This window comes from Wasmannia auropunctata, unplaced genomic scaffold, assembly GCF_000956235.1.
Source record: "Wasmannia auropunctata unplaced genomic scaffold, wasmannia.A_1.0 LD336106.1, whole genome shotgun sequence".
In the NCBI taxonomy this organism is placed as follows: domain Eukaryota; kingdom Metazoa; phylum Arthropoda; class Insecta; order Hymenoptera; family Formicidae; genus Wasmannia; species Wasmannia auropunctata.
In genome coordinates this window covers 5,566,733-5,583,105 of record NW_012026784.1, presented here as the reverse complement: position 1 = coordinate 5,583,105, position 16,373 = coordinate 5,566,733, and the positions used below count along the sequence as shown (strand labels likewise).

General features: G+C 38.1%; 5 protein-coding genes across 9 annotated transcripts; 3 read left to right on the top strand and 2 right to left on the bottom strand.

The window, feature by feature from the left end:
- Window positions 1-57: 57 nt before the first annotated feature.
- Window positions 58-1,785, top strand: LOC105454408 (uncharacterized protein C7orf26 homolog). The gene is made up of 4 exons (XM_011696999.1): window positions 58-237; window positions 499-1,120; window positions 1,215-1,519; window positions 1,607-1,785. Exons 1-4 carry the CDS (start codon window positions 159-161, stop codon window positions 1,693-1,695), a joined length of 1,095 nt encoding a protein of 364 aa, XP_011695301.1. The 5' UTR covers window positions 58-158; the 3' UTR covers window positions 1,696-1,785.
- LOC105454417 (ribosomal RNA-processing protein 7 homolog A-like) lies at window positions 1,411-3,166 on the bottom strand. 2 transcript variants are annotated; one of them, XM_011697020.1, is made up of 5 exons: window positions 2,915-3,166; window positions 2,498-2,830; window positions 2,112-2,408; window positions 1,937-2,022; window positions 1,411-1,499 (listed from the first exon to the last, which is right to left on the bottom strand). In XM_011697020.1, the coding sequence occupies exons 1-4, from the start codon at window positions 2,955-2,957 to the stop codon at window positions 1,937-1,939; spliced, it is 759 nt and encodes a 252-aa protein (XP_011695322.1). In that variant the 5' UTR covers window positions 2,958-3,166; the 3' UTR covers window positions 1,411-1,499. The 2 variants fall into 2 exon arrangements, with proteins under 2 accessions (XP_011695322.1, XP_011695314.1); XM_011697012.1 differs by lacking the exon at window positions 1,411-1,499 and having other exon boundaries at window positions 1,860-2,022; window positions 2,915-3,165.
- Window positions 3,126-7,365, top strand: LOC105454431 (transmembrane protein 145-like). Of its 3 annotated transcripts, none has more exons than XM_011697041.1 (5): window positions 3,126-3,192; window positions 4,444-4,853; window positions 5,512-5,938; window positions 6,020-6,609; window positions 6,750-7,365. In XM_011697041.1, exons 2-5 carry the CDS (start codon window positions 4,701-4,703, stop codon window positions 7,020-7,022), a joined length of 1,443 nt encoding a protein of 480 aa, XP_011695343.1. In that variant the 5' UTR covers window positions 3,126-3,192; window positions 4,444-4,700; the 3' UTR covers window positions 7,023-7,365. The 3 variants fall into 3 exon arrangements, with proteins under 3 accessions (XP_011695343.1, XP_011695351.1, XP_011695334.1); XM_011697049.1 differs by having other exon boundaries at window positions 3,151-3,192; window positions 4,572-4,853; XM_011697032.1 differs by lacking the exon at window positions 3,126-3,192 and having other exon boundaries at window positions 3,712-4,853.
- Window positions 7,366-7,430: 65 nt separating this feature from the next.
- Window positions 7,431-8,569, bottom strand: LOC105454447 (FAD-linked sulfhydryl oxidase ALR). Its single transcript, XM_011697061.1, has 2 exons — window positions 8,201-8,569; window positions 7,431-7,991 (listed from the first exon to the last, which is right to left on the bottom strand). The coding sequence occupies exons 1-2, from the start codon at window positions 8,282-8,284 to the stop codon at window positions 7,596-7,598; spliced, it is 480 nt and encodes a 159-aa protein (XP_011695363.1). The 5' UTR covers window positions 8,285-8,569; the 3' UTR covers window positions 7,431-7,595.
- Window positions 8,570-8,635: 66 nt separating this feature from the next.
- Window positions 8,636-14,157, top strand: LOC105454456 (putative ATP-dependent RNA helicase DHX30). Of its 2 annotated transcripts, none has more exons than XM_011697072.1 (14): window positions 8,636-9,057; window positions 9,231-9,333; window positions 9,604-9,718; window positions 9,801-9,875; window positions 9,945-10,017; window positions 10,335-10,720; window positions 10,812-10,999; window positions 11,083-12,105; window positions 12,235-12,576; window positions 12,660-12,904; window positions 13,029-13,254; window positions 13,329-13,518; window positions 13,612-13,685; window positions 13,773-14,157. In XM_011697072.1, the coding sequence occupies exons 2-14, from the start codon at window positions 9,281-9,283 to the stop codon at window positions 14,008-14,010; spliced, it is 3,228 nt and encodes a 1,075-aa protein (XP_011695374.1). In that variant the 5' UTR covers window positions 8,636-9,057; window positions 9,231-9,280; the 3' UTR covers window positions 14,011-14,157. The 2 variants fall into 2 exon arrangements, with proteins under 2 accessions (XP_011695374.1, XP_011695382.1); XM_011697080.1 differs by having other exon boundaries at window positions 9,175-9,333.
- The last annotated feature ends 2,216 nt before the right edge of the window (window positions 14,158-16,373 follow it).

The following is a 16,373-nucleotide window of genomic DNA, read 5'->3' as shown; positions in this document are numbered from 1 at the left end:
AAACAGCCAATAATTCGCTGGCGCAACTTTCAAATCATGGAGATGAATTATATATACAGGCGCGTGCACATGATCGCGCTGTCAAACGCGAACGTTGAGAGTTAAACAATTTCTTACGTGGTACTTGTAGTCGGTTTGCCAGCTGCGTCCACGTTGCGATGTCCGGGAGTGACGTGAAGCAAGCTCTCCGGAAGCTGGACTTCCCTTACTGCGCCAGGGAGGCTCTATGCAGAATCGGTACGAATGGTATAGGTTATCTTGATGCTGCCACAACGGTCTGTTTATCTTAGCTGTGCGCTCTCTGCATTATCAAGGATGCAGCTAAAACAACGTACAGACCTACTAATTTCAATATCTCAATTTTATATCTCGCAGCTATAAACGTACAGATTTACGCGCACGCGTTACTATGTTTTAGTGTATTTGCAATACATATATATACAGTTCTGAGTCTTTCTCCCCTCAATCATGTTAAATTTTCTTCATTGTTTGTTCAAGAGGTACTTTGCTGCAGACCTGGCAAGCAGATGGACCTGCAAATGGACTTGATATCGGAGTTCGTGTTCGGGGAGGTGGAGAAGCGGAAGAAACGCAATACGACGATGGCGATACAGGAGCTGCAGCTGATAGAGATCATGAGCGACTTCTTCCAGAGTCCAGGCGGCAGTCCAGCGGTGCGCAACGCCCTCTTCCTGTCGCTCTTCCCGGCGGACAGTCCCAGACACAAGATCCTAGGTAACCTGGTATCGTTGGCAATCGCTACGCAAAACAAGGCGGTCCTAAACGCAGCTGGCATTTGGATGCAGCAGCTGGGCTCCACCTCGCCGCAGAGCGTGGGACTGGCGAGGCACGTGCTCAACGACTATTTCGTGCTCACGCCGAGATCCATCGACAAGCTGAAGCAGCTGCCCGTGCTCGCGCCGCACTTCACCGCCAATCTGCTGACGGCGATAGGTGAAGTTTACGAGGACAAAGATCCGCCTACCGAGCTGCTCCGATTGGTGGGCGAGTGGATTGACGAAAATCCGAGTCTGCTGTTGACGCCTCTGATGGACAATCCGGCATTGCCCACCGGCGGAATTCCAATGACACCGATAACACCTATAGCGGGCCTGTTCAGGTCGGTTCTTCGTGCCGTCCATGCTTCACATGGAGATGAAAAAACGAAAGTGTCTACTGCAACGAATTATTCCTCTTTTTTTTTCCATCTACAGATGGTGCATATTGAGTCCCTTGCGTCGTGACGCTACTACGGACAACACGGAGGCTCGGGAAGAGTCGCGAAAATTTTATTCAAAAGTTCAACAATTACTCATGGACTCGGTGTTACGATTGAATAACAGCGGTAACAACAAACACGCGATGTCGGCACAACATTTGGCGTCTACTACCCGTTTACTGACAGCGAATCTGCAGAATCGTCCGAACATCGATACGGTCTCGCGCGACCTAGCCATGGAACGACTCGCGCAGGCTGTCAGCGCGGCAATGTCTGCAAACTGTATTTACGGAAATAAACGTATGCATGTTTAATATATATCTTTATGGAAAATATATATTAGCGCCTATATACTAATTAATATAATAAATTTAACATTTGTTTCAGAGGAACTATTAGCCCTGCTGCAACCATTGTCGTATCAGCATTTTTTGATAGAATGGACATTACAAACTTATGCAACTAAGGCGGCTTGAGATGAGGATATTATAACGACGATGACGACGATGACGGTGTAATTTATTTAATCACGACGATATTCTAAATGATTGTTATTTATAAAAAAAAAAACATAAAAAAATACATTCATCAGACAATTGTATCTTTGACTAAAAAAAAAAAAAAATAAATAAATAAAAGATTCTGACAAAACGCAACTGTTTTTAATAATTTTACAATTATACCCTAATATATTACATACAGCAACATTTGACGTACCTAAAATGGCTTAAACGTCCGTTTTTGTTTCAATTCCTGTAGCCTCTTTTTATCTAGTTCGAACTTCTTTCGCAATTCCGCTAAATCTGAAAGGAATATCACACAAAAATCAAACGCGAGTCTTAAAAAAAAACAAAATTATATCACAAATCTCATAATGAACGATTGTACTTACTCTGCTTTTTTGTCTCGCGAATTTGGAAGGTGTAGAAATTAAGTAACTCCTTCTTCTTCTTGCGTTGTTCCTCCTTCTGCTGCACCTTGCCGATGGTAGATTCCTTCCTGGACGGCGCGAATTGCCCTCTTTTCTTTCCACTCGTCACAGTCACCCAGCCTTCGTCGTCTTGCCCCTCAGCTTTCTCTCGCGCGATACGGTTATTTACTTGCTCGTCGTACGAAGCTATGTACTCCTCGATGTCTTGCTTCATCAGTCGCTCGTTGTGCAAAGTATCGTTATACTCCTTACACCATTCTGTTCGAAACAAAAATACGTTAGAAAGTAAGAATACAGACACGTGGATTGTGAGACATATCTATGAATGTGTTGAAAGTGCAACTTACTTTCTAATCCTGTGAGACACACACTTTTGTCGCTGTTCAACGTGACCACGGAGTCCTTCGAAAGTTCCATAGCCTTGTCCAGCGAGGATTCCTTCTTAAAAACGATGTACGCAGTTTTGAACCCTCTCGCACTTGAGAACGTAACGGACCGCACTTGTCCGCAGAGATTATCGAACGCATGTTTCAGACAGTCGGTGGTCGCGTACGGCGGTACGTTCAACACGAAGAGAGTCTTATTCCTGGGATACTCCGGCTCCTGATTTCTCACGGAGTGTTCCTTGAAAAAGAGCTGGTGCTTGTCGGAGCTGTCCGCGTCGAAGCGGATCCACAGTGCTGGAAGCCAAAATAATTTCGTTCAAACACACTTCGGGATCGTGTGCGCTCTTTCGACAGTGTATTTTCACAGCAACAACTTACTTCTAAAGCCTCTCGCAGTCTGTTTACTGGCTTTTGTAACCATCTTCAAAACCTAACCTCACTATTACGGTAACCTATTATTCGCAAATTTTTAACGTAGATAAAAGATAGCTATTATGGAAAGTAAATGACGATTCTCTTTTTTCTTCCCTTCTGGATTTCTGATCCCCCTCAGAGGCGCAGTATCGCACTTCACAAATTAAATTCGTACACCTCTCGACCGTAGCTCGACGGCACATGGCATGTGTTGATGTGTGACGACATGGAATAAAAGAAAGGTTAGGTTATAAATCTGAATTCCGCATACGATTTCGCGCGTACATTTCTAATCTGTTTATCAATTAGAACACGCATGAAAAAGAGGAATAGAGGATTTACTCGATAGTTTGAAATTAGAAAGCTCGGATTTATATGAGATTGCATTGGAAAATAATTAGGCAATTGGTCCATCGCAACTTTAAAAATTTAATTTTTCACACTTCACCGTTTCAGCTCATTTTATGTCTCATTGCAAAAAAATTTTTTTTTTAAATAGATATATAAAATAATAAAAAATAAATATAAGAAAAAATTAAATTTTCCTAACTTTACTATGTTATTTATTTTGATTTAGTTATTATTATCAAATATAAATATATGAAATTAATAATTAATATTTTTCCTGATTTTTTGTGGTTGTTATATATATATGTATATTATTTTTATATAGTTTACAATTATATTATTTTTCTAATTATGTTACGTTTTCTTAATAATTTATAATTATAATATTTTAATAATTTAACTTGAGAGTACAAAATCAGATCCTTCTAATCTAATCTAATCTTAAACTTCTCTATATTTTCGAACAGTTTAAATCTCTTTAAATTCAATTTTTCTTATTTTCTCACTATACTTTATATATTTATCATTTTTTTATTTTTTTAATATAATAACCTTATTAATTGCCCTTTATCTCGTTTTTCCCTTTTAGAAAAAAAATATAATCGATAATAAAAGTCGTTTAAAATCAGTTGTTTAAAAATCCACTCTTTCCTCTAAAAGCAGTAAATAAAAGATAGAACACGTCATTATGTTAGAGTTTTATATTATACAGCGAGTGCCATGAATTGTTATCCCTTCGTCGTTACGTAGCAAATAATCAATTCGATAAACCAGCGAGAACGCGACGCATTGCACATGCATACTACATGCCGCGCAAGCGACATGCATGCAAATGTCAGGGACATGCGATCAATTAGCGTGGATTACTCGATTCAAAAATATTCTCCTTCATTTTTTATATACATTTTCCAGCAAGATAAATGTCGCTCTTCCTTCCTCTTCCCCATAGATAAAATCTAGTACACAATTAATCTAGTATTTAAATGTCTAGCTACAGAAAGCGTTGAATATAATAGTCAATCCGAATAATAAAATAATTTAAAATAGAGCTTTTAGCTACGCTATTATTTTAACTTGTATCTAACTTATATTTATATTTCCCGCAATCGGAACTATATATGTTCGGAAAAATTGGGAAAAAAAAGAAGCAGAAAGATCGAAGAAGAGCACATAGAAAGTATGTGGAGAAAAGATTCTACGATAGCGCGAAATTTCGAGTACGAAAACATTCTCCTATTCCTTTCCTTTTTTTTCCTCTCCTTTCTCGCAACAGTAATTTCAAGAATGTCGACCTGTTTCGTGCGAATATCAAATCGATATACGAGTCATGGCACCGGGAAATATTGATCAAAGCGACCGCTTGGCCGCTGACAGTATGCGTCCGTAGCGATCGCGGGTAGTTATGTGCGGAGGAACGCTCGTCGCACGGGCGTCGCACACTCGGAACACGGGGCTGAGGCTGGGCATTCTGCTGTTGCTCTTCTCGATCGCGCATCTGCCGTTGCTGCGACACGCCGATGCCAAGATACTCGAGGGCGAGTTGATTACGCGCGAGGTAACAACTACCCAAGAATCGATTTTACCGTAAAACGAAACATAAAACGCGAGCGGTCGTTCCGGTGGAGTTTCGATTCGCGCGGCTCTTGCATGGTCAATATTATTGTACGTGTATGAGCGAAGTTTCCACCGAGGTTTCACCTGCTAATAAAAAAAACATAGCTTTAGAAAAACCCTTAATAAAAAAACAACCGAGTAGATTTTCATTAAACAAGTGTGATGTAAAGTGCAAATGTAAAATGAATGATGACGACGAGAATTAATGTTAGAGTAATAAGAATCCTCTCGGAGGGATATAATCACGTTTTCTTTTTATTATTTAAATTTAGCGTTTTAATAATTTAATATTTTAATAATCTCGGCAAATCGAAAAGATTGAAAGGTCAATAATTAATACACATATTAGTATTAGAAGGATCTCCGCAAAATGCAGTGAGACAAAAATAATGGAAAATATTTTGACAATTATTGCATGTATCTTTTGCAATATTCTTTTTTTTTTAATTGATATGCTTTAAATGTAGGCAATAATACTGACCGATGTAAAAGCCGCATTACGCTGTTACCGTTTCCATAGCGTGCTCCAATAAACTCATAAACTCGTCGGAGAAAGATAGGATAAAGAATAACGTATGATGAACGCTTGAAATTTTCAGAACTGGGCATTCGTCGCGAGATTTTGTTTTCTAACGGAGAGCGGTACTTTCCGGTATCACTTTCAATTGGGGGGCGAAGAACGCGAGCTGAAGCTCCTGCTGTACTACGATGGTCCCCATCAATGGCCCACCGTCTATCCTTCCAATAAAACGTGTGAGGAGAAGGAGAGTATTCTCGACATCGACTACGGTCAAATAGTACCACTGAACACGTCGAAGCGCTTTTCATCGGGATGCGTGCGGGGCGACGACGGCGTAGTCCGATGCGACAGCCAGAGGAAATTCATCTCGGCCCGACCGAGATGGTGGTTTATAGTTTTAGCCGACTGCGCTTCCATGAAAGGCCTGAACGTCACGTACTGGATATCGTTGACCAACGCGCCGGCCGGCGCGTTCTGGAAGGAGCACTTCTCCGCGGATGAATTCTGCAAGTAATTTAATTTTTCACGACGGTCGGCGTGTCCCAGGATAGCGTTCCTTAATTGGTGCCCGTTTCTCTCGTTTCCAGACATACTGCCGCTGCTGATACCAACCGTCTGCATGTACATGATATTCATCATCCTCAGTTTCTACATAGCGCTGCAACTGCGCTCCAGGAGGCTGCTCCACGTGTCCTACAAACTGTTTATAGCCTCCTTGCTGTGTCAATTAACGGGGGTGTCATGCGAGCTTTACAGTTACGTTAATCTCGGTCTGAGGGGAGTGCCGGCGATGGACGCTTATCTGCTGGGTCAGCTCTTGGAGGCGTGCTCCGAGACTTTGTACACGATCCTCCTGCTGCTGCTCGCTCTCGGTTACACGATCACCAAAAGTGTCCTCACGTCGTCGCAAATCCGATGGCTTATACTGTTTGTCAGTGTTACTGCACTTTTTCAACTGTCGCTGTTCGGGTATCAATCGGAGGCGTTTGATCCAGGATTGGTGTTATACATGTACGAGTCGCCACCGGGCTACGGTTTAATCGCGCTGAAATTGATCTCCTGGTTCGTGTTTGTCACTCGTTGTTTCAGGACAATCAGAAAATTGAATACGAAGCTCCACTTCTACACTTCGCTACTCTTCTTGGGGTCAGTGTGGTTCCTCTTTCATCCCTTAACGGTACGCACATACATATAAATATATCAAAAATTATTTTTTTTTTAAATAATTTTCGATGATACTTGCATCCTACAAAACAAATCGTCTAAAAAAAATTAATGTAAAAAAATAAAACGTTTCTTTTTCTTCTATTCCTTTAGGTATTGATCAATACTGTATTCGTGGACAAATGGGTGAGAGAGAGCATGGCCAAAGGAAGTTCCCTCTTCATTGTCTTCGTGGGTCATATAATGTTTTTATATGTAACTCGACCATCTGTGAACAATAAACGTTTTCCATTCCACATTAGGACATTCCAAGTTGTGCCCATAGGCGGCCACGGGCAGGATCACAGCTACGAGCCAGGTCCTCGGACCGCAGTTACCGCATTTACTATCACACGAACACCAGCTTACATTAGTCAAACACGATAGCTGTAGATAGAATAGGAAGAATAGCAAAATAGAGACGTGCAACCACTGGTGGAATGCACCGTTAATAAAGCTTCGGCTCTCGAAGAAAAGCAAATGGGTGGCTACTGGAAAAAAAAATTTGTAATGTCAATTGTATATTTTTTTACAATACATGATGCAATGCAACGAATGTGCGCACATTTTTTGCATTGTATCCATCGAGACGGAAATCCTAATTTAGATAGTGAAATAATGTTAACAGAAATTGGTAAACGTTCATATGTAAGTAGGTAGTTTCGAATCTATACGATTTTTCTCTCATCTTGTCACAAAGATATTTATAATAAAGTGCATGATGCAATTTCATTCCCGTTTCTTATTCTAATATAGTAGATTTATCCTCTAGGAAAAAAAAACGACCTGGATTTAGAAAGGTTTTTAAGTACATGTATTGCACTATCAATTCCATTTTCTCGTTGTACTGGCAAATTTAAGAGCAGCGGATTGCCCAATGAAAAAAACCTACAATAGTTATTTACAATTCGTACTGTATTCAGGTCCCATTGTACATTCTAAGACTATCGCAGCTATTTATCAATCACAAGAACCATCCAGCCAACCGTCCCTCCACCTCTGGTTCACCAGTTTACAATCGAATTCCGATTTCCCGATCTTCTTGTTGACCTCGTTGTGGATTCTGCACAGCCACTGGCTCAGTTTCTCCTGTGAACCGGTCTCCGGCGGCGTGTGCTTCAGCTGCTCCTGCAGATCCTCCGCGCATACGTTGCAAGGATAGAACTTGGAGAACGTGTGAAAGAAGCTGTTCATGTCGGCCTTCTGTTTGTCGGTCGGACGGTCGGGATAGTAGGCCGCCATGGTGTGCAGGAAGGCCCAGGTCTTCGAGCCCAGCTCGTCCTTGTCTAAGGGACAATCGTCTCGGGTGCCGCCGTTCCTGACGATCGGCGCTTGCTCCTGCTTCTTCTGCGAACCCTGTTATAAAGCACAGTTTGCGAACATTATATATTCGACAATAAATTTTCTTGCAACATGTAGTAAATGCGAGAAATATACAAAAATGCAAAAAAAAAAAACGATTGTCGCGATAGGAAACGGGATGACGAAATAGAATCCGACACTTGGGCAACGCGTCAAGATTGATGACAATTATGAATGAGCTCGTCGATAAATCGCCGACTTACCTTCGCCGAGTCGTAGACCTCCTTCTGGCGCCTCGCCCACGTTCGGAAGTCCATACACGCGCGACACGGCTTCTCGCTCGACATTTTCGCCAATTCTCACGCGCTCGTTCCGTGCGAAGATCCTCAAGTGTCACCGCAGGCAGGTTAACGTAGCTCTCACGTGCGACATAACCTCTCGCAGGAAGCCTTTGACGTTCCGGGCTCCGTTATCCTTGCTTCTGCGCGTTTGCAACGAAAGCACACATGATGCGGTTGAAGTGAAACGAATTCGTCACGATAATGAAAAGCATGTCTTCGTAATAATACTGGGATTTTTTTAATGTTTTTACATGACCGTGCCGCTCCCGCAGCGGACGAGCCACTCCATGATGCAACCCGACTCGACCTAACCTGACCTAAGCTGACGGCATTCGGCGCTATATACCGAGTGGCGCACGAAAATAATAATCATTTCTGTTCTCGTCAAAAGACTGACGAATGCTGTGCGCGAGATTTTATTTATTTGCTAAAATCATACTCTCGACCAATAAAACATACAACGATATTGTTAACTTTTACGTGCGGTAAATCTGTTATCGACACCAAGATCGGACTCGCATTCTCGTGCATTCTCGCGCACCACGTGTTGCATGTATCACATCTGACATCACCCAGTATCACGCAATGTCTGTTACGAGAGCGTTACAGGGTTAGAATAACGCCGTAACCGGCACTTTTCGGATAGAAAAGAAGCAACGCTTGATTGCCTCTACGCGAATAAGTACACCTCGACGATACTTCCTTAGTTCCTTGCGAAGTGCAAGCACTGTCACGAAGAAATTTTGCGAGATCGTCTCGTTCGCCTTGATCGCGGAGGGGTAAGTGTCCCTAACCAAGAATGCAAAATTTCGTGTTCCAACTTCCACGTGAACTGGACTTGACTTGACTGATGATTGAGACAGACAAGTTGATCGTTAATTTTGTGCTATTTTTAGACTGGAAAACTTGTTGGAATCTTCAGCATATTCTAGAAATACATTTTTTTTTTTAGGGAGCAAATCTCATATATACGGAATAAGGAGTGCATACACACAAAGAAGAATGTCAGGAACATGTATAATGCTCCTTCCCAGCTCCAGAATAACGTATAGCTGGTATATAACAATTATATTATTCTATCGCAGTACTTATATATGTATATATACATTTTCCCCAATTTTAGTTGATTGCTAATTTGTTGTGGTTAATTAGCGATTGATAAAACAGATTTAGCTTCATTTATGTAACAGCATGTATTTGACAAGACAACTGAATATTTAAAGTTTCTAAGATTTAGAAGAATTTGTAGTATTTAATTCAAATTGTATTAAATTGTTCATACAGGTTATCTTATGTATAATAAATTAATAAATTTTGTTGTATAGGCTTCAACAGTCTCGCGCGGCATATTTATATAAAAATGTGATCAAAGATTTGCACGTGCAGAGAGCAGCGTATTACTGCATTTCTGTGAAAGACAAGAACAAACATTTATCTCAGGTATATTTAATGACATAAATGTGCAAGTATTTAAAAAAATATCTTTTGAATAAAAATGTATTTTATTATTTTAATGTCATAGGCAAAGGATTTTGAATACACAAATGTAGCAACTAAAAGATTACGTTCAAATGTTAGATTGGAAAAATTAACACAGGTAAGTACATAATAAATCAGAATAAAATTTCTGGATTATTGAAGATAACAAAAATTTTATCTATTTTAGCGAAGCCTCGATGAATTTGGAGAAAAGTATAGTAACTCTCACAGAATTAATCAGGAAATCGGACTCCCAAAAAGTATGTATAAAATATTTCTCTTATATTATATTAGAAATTAGCAATTGAAATGTAGTGAGATATAAGGGATTTATATTTCATATTAAATTTTATATATTCGTTTTTCTGTTGATAAATAAATATATATACCGGATATATATGTATATATATATCATATTAATTACATGTTTTTACATGTTTATATATTAATACAAGAACAATTTTGAAAGAAATTTAATTTGTGATTATATACACTACATAATTGCTATGCATTAATGTCTAATCATTCTTTCGTCAACTTGTTCCGTATAATTACTGAAAATTATTAAAAATTACAGAAGTGGAGCACTTGTACCCAGATCCAAAATCTTCTTTATTATCTATTTATGCAATAGTAGGTCATGAATTGAATGACCAAACAGTTTTGAAATTAAATGTTAAGAGCGTTACTGTAAATAGATCTAAACAATGGGAAGTTACTGTTAATGTCAAATGGCCAGAAGTTATGTCTTTTAAAGAAATTGGTAAATCCAAATCGGTCAGTACCAAAGCCGCAATTTGGAAGTGCTTGCAGTGGCTAGAAACGAATGGCAAGTTGAAAAACGGCAAACCACTTGTCTACAGTGCCGGCGAATTGCAGGACATGCGAACAAAGCTTACCGAATTAAATGTTACGCCTGAAATTTTGAACAATATGATAGAGCTGATCGAGACTTACGACACGGTAAAATTCGTTACTATTACGATTTTTAATTGTAAAATGCATTTCATTAATGCGTATAACATCTGATGATTTTGATGTGTGCAATATGCAGGAAATTCACAATCTAATATTGGAAGATACTTACAATTTTGACAAAGCACTGTATCGGACTATGTCCGACCAGCATCCGATACTCGAGGGAAATGCTTACACAGATGTTTTCTGTCGCAATAAAACCTTGAGGGACAGATTATTGGAAAGACGTACCGACGCTGTCACCTTACCAATCCACGAGTTTAAGTATGAGAGTGACGGTTTCATATCTACACGTATACATATAATACGCTTCGTAATTTTCGAAATATACATTATCTATTTCACAGGGATAAAATTCTCTCCGAGCTGGAAAGCAATCGAGTTCTACTGATAGAAGGTGACACGGGTTGCGGCAAGACTACCCAAGTCCCGCAATTTATATTGGACAGTTTCGCGCAGAAGGGGAACGCTACGGATTGCAATATATTGGTGTCGCAGCCGCGTAGAATCTCGGCGCTCTCTCTGGCGGATCGCATCGCGCACGAGAGGAAGGAGCAGGTGGGCGACGTCGTGGGCTATCACGTGAGACTGGAACAGGTGCTGCCGAAGGAACTTGGCGCGATACTCTTCTGCACCACTGGTATACTACTGCGAAAATTGCAGAGCAATCCCGGCTTAGAGGGATGCTCGCACGTCATCCTGGACGAGGCGCACGAACGCCATATCGACACCGACATGCTGATGATTATGCTCAAGAGAGCCCTGAAGAGAAATCCCGAATTGAAAGTGCTGATAATGTCGGCGACCATAAATACGCATATGTTTCAACAGTATTTCGATTGTCCCACCGTACGTGTACCCGGTAGACTGTACTCCGTAAAAATGCATTTCTTGGATGATATCGAGCACCTACCGTATATCGAGAAGTACAGAACGTACAGCAACTACGACCGTACCAACGAAAATGAAGACGAAAAACTTACGGTCGATTGTGAGAAGATGGTGCAAGTAATAAAATGGATCTCGTCGCGCAAGCCGCCCGGCGCTATTCTGTGCTTCTTACCGGGATGGGGTGAAATCATGAAGGTGCAGAGCATGCTCGAGGACGCGTCGTTCTATAGTGAAAATCAGTTGATTTTACCGATACACTCAAAAGTATCGCACAACGAACAGCGCAAAATCTTCGAGCGTACGCCGGAGAACGTGCGGAAAATTATCTTGGCCACGGATATCGCTGAAACGGGTATTACGGTTAGCGATGTGGTGTACGTTGTAGACTCCGTCATAAAGAAAGAGTCGCGGTGGAACGAGACCAAAGATGTACCCAGTATAAGCAATTGTTGGGTCTCTCGGGCAAACGTTCTACAGAGGTAATTATCGAGAATCAGATGTATCGCAATGTCATAAAATCACGTTGTTCGCATTCGAGGGAAGAAGCGTAAATATTTCAGAGAAATTGCATTTAAATATTATTTTAAGATAATAATTTGTTAACGCAGGAAAGGGAGAGCTGGACGAGTTAAATCTGGCGAAAGTTATCACTTAATCTCACGAGAGGACTACGAGAAATTACAGGCGCATCCGATACCGCAGTTGTTATGCAATCCATTGGAAAAGGTGGTTCTCGACAGTAAAACGTACACGGACGAGAAAGCGGAGGAGTTTCTGAGTGGACTACTTGAACCGCCTACTTCAACTGCAATACGGAAGGCGGTAAGGACCTTGGTAAATCTCGGAGTTATGGACAATGAGGAGAATCTTACGGCTCTAGGCAAGCGAATTGCGCATTTCCCAACGCATCCTAAATTCAGTAAAGCTATGGTATATTCTTCCATCTTCAAGTAAGTTCAAAGTAGTTAATATTCGAATCGATCGTCTTCCGATTATTTTTCTGTGTGAATAAATATTTACGTTTTAACAACAGCTGCATACATCCGGTGGTAACGATAGCCAGTATTTTCTCTGGCGAAAATAATGTTTTTTCCAATGTATTGGATCAGAAGTTTAAAATCAGGGAAAATAAAAGAATGTTCCATCCATCCAGCGATCACGTCGCAATGGCATGGATGTTCAAGCAGTGGTCTACATACAGAGAGACAAGTCCCCATTTAATAATGAAATTTTGCAGAGACATGAAACTCCGACCGATCAGAATACAAATACTGAGTCGTAAGTATTATCATTGTATGTTACAAATTATTGCTCTTTAATGATTGTCATGCGCAGCCATTAAATCAAATTCTCCATTTTGATAGATCCTTTTTTAAACCTATACGAAATTATAATTTTGCAGAAATACGAAATACGTTTATTCAGCAGTTGATATCGTGTCACATGCTGACCAAAGATCCGTCCCATTACGATTATATTAAAGCTAAAGTTGCAGCAAACAAATTTGAAGACAACGACGAGCTAGTGCGAGCTGTGCTGTATTCCGCTACGCAGCAATTGATACAGCATAACAATATGGGAATTAAGAATGGAATCTTAAGGAAGGGCGTTAACGATCTCCGAATACAGTAAGCGAATTTTGCATACTCGAGCTTAAAGATTCTCTCGTAGCAATTTCATTTATAACTTTACTTTTAAACAGAGGCCGTTCTAAAGCTGTAATTTCGGGAGAAAGTGTTAACTACAAACGGAAAGTTTGGCCGAGTTCCTTCTTAACGTACTTCAACGCCGCGCACTGCGAGATAAGACGTAGCACGGTGATTCGCGAAACAAGCATGGTATCACCTTTGACAGTATTACTTTTTAGCCGACAAGAGCCTCGATATTATGAGGTAATTAAATGATTAATTCTTATGATTAAGCGCAGCATTGTAGCGGAGTAAACAACATTACACAATTTATAATATATATTTCTTGATTTTTAGCTGGACGATAACAAAGTAGAAATTGGGATTAATGTTAATGCGCAACAGCATGTAAAATTTGTTTGTAACAGAGAGTGAGTATTTATATATCTTTTCTTTTCTTTAGTATATAAATATATAGCGCATAATAATCTGTTAAAATTTTTTTTTTTTTTTTCTAGAACTGCTAATGTGCTCTTCAGATTTAGAGACGTTATGTGGTCTCTAGTGCAGTACTTATTGGAAACGAAAGGATTCGCCGAGTATAGAACTGATCTTAACTCAGAACAATTGTTAGAGTACAAAGAGAAATTATTCAGCGTATCAGAGTACAAAGAGAAATTATTCAGCACTCTTGCGGAGACCCTGCAGTTGTCGGCTAAATCCATAGAAAATTCAGACAAAAATTCTTTTTCTTAAATATATACAATATAATAAATATACATAATAATAATGTTAAAACTGTGACACTATCTCGAGCAACGTAAAGTTACTTGTGTTATGTTTTTATTATTATGTACTTGTTATATGTATATTTGTGTACAAATATATCAAAAATAATGTATGCATATACATATTGACAGGTTATGTATACATTTATGTATGTATATATATATATATATATATATTTGATAGCGTTAAAAAGGTAAAGATAAGTAATAAATTACGTAATTAATAAAAAAATATATAAATGCTAAATTCTTTATCAAAGAGTACAGTTCCCTTTCTCCTCTATTTCCTCTTTCTTCTTGGTGCTTGTTTTTCGCGATCTGTGAGAAAAATAAAATTGCCAAAGCTTTTTTTAAAGCATCACAAGAATATACGATTAGAGATAAGAAACGGCACTAATTGAAATTCCAAGAATTATAATTGTAAATCGAAAAACCGTTGTGTGTACAATGTGTTATAATTACAATGTATTATACTTACATGATGAATTTTCATGAGAGGAAGAGGATGTGGAGTACACATGTTTGCAGGAGTAACGCATGTATTAAGTACTGCATCTTTCCCATTAACAGTTTTTTTTTTTATAAAATAGTAAGAATTTGTTACATGTATATATGTACAATCACAATGTGATGCTTTTTGTAACTAGAACAACAACGTCGATTCGATTAAATGCTACGAGATGCTGAACAATGTTTTGTCACGCTGTAAAAAAAGTTGAATTATTATTATTTGATATTTCGTTAATAGACATGCTCTCAAATCTCTTTATTAATATGTAATTTTATTTTGTGCGAAGCGCTTTTGATACACCCAAAACCTACCGACACCAACTCGCGCCAAAGTGGTCGAGTAATTATAAAAATTTGTTCCCATAATCTTTTATGCTACGTTACGATCGTTTTACGAGCGTTTGAACAAGATACAGAATTCGATTCGAAAATTGATGAATTATGTAAAATTAGCTAACAGCTAAAAAAATTTTGGAAAACATTAATAATTTAGAAAATATAATCTCGTATAATTTCCCTGAATTTGAAGGTTTATAACACGATAAATATTATGCAGTTACAACTATCACTGCATCTACATTTCCTTTTAAGTGATTGATACACAATAAATTAATGTAAATCTGACATTAAATAAAAAATTAATATATACTTCTTCTCTTGTTCATGTGCTGACGAAAATGTTTACGATCATAACGGCATATACATATACATATATATGTGTATTATATTATTTCAATTAACAGTCCATAAAATATATGTATATTAAAACAGAATATTATAAAATGATGTTAAATAGAATATGTAAATTAACAATATATATTAAAATCTATCTCAAATATTTATATACATTTGGCAGGTACATGGAAGCGTGCGCTTCTAATATTACAACAACTTTAAAAAGTAAATAGAAATATATTAATTTAAACTAATTATTAAATATTAAATTATAAAATTTTGCAAACAAAATAGTAACATGGAAAAAATATATATTATTTCGCTAATATGCAAAATCACTTGGAGTACTAGCTATAAATAAATCTTACGAGGATTAGCATGTGCAATGAAAATATTTTTAATAACTGCAATAATCGTCTAGAATTTTGATAGCAATTGGAAATATGAGGAAATAAGAGGAGGAACAATAACAATAATTAGTATGTAATAATATCAGCAAAGTATATAAGATATTAATACCTTTTTGGCAAGATATCATTACTCTTGACTTATTTACATAAATTATTCTCCCATCATTAACTTCCTCAAAACATTAATCTTCTTTAAAAATAATGATTTAAAAACATCTGGAAAAATTATGCTTAAAGTCGTTCATAATAAAAAAAAATCTTAATAATTAATTATTTATTTATTTTTATCTTCGCGTTTCCGTACTTCTGTAGAAATAGTCTTTGCGTATTTTGTGAGTATTCATTGCCATAATATATGACTCTATTCTAACACATCAAAAACATATCGTGCCTGTTACTTAATTTATGATTTGTGCAGTTTCCCCTTATTACGGACTAATATTGCACTTCCGGCCGATGATGCGTCCAGCATATCGTTTCGATTGCAGCACAGCTACTACAATTTCGATCGTATTAACTGCAAATCATCACTTAAAGAAAAAAAAATATATATATGTATATATAAGTAAGCGTTTTCATCGTTACCTAAGATAAAAACATTATCACTTTCTCTGTGGAATTATTGTCTTGTCTAACACATGAATTAATAAAAAGTAATAAATATAAATAAATACATAGGATACATATACAAAATTATTTTACGAATATGAGCAATTGTTATAAAAGTCTCTCTCTT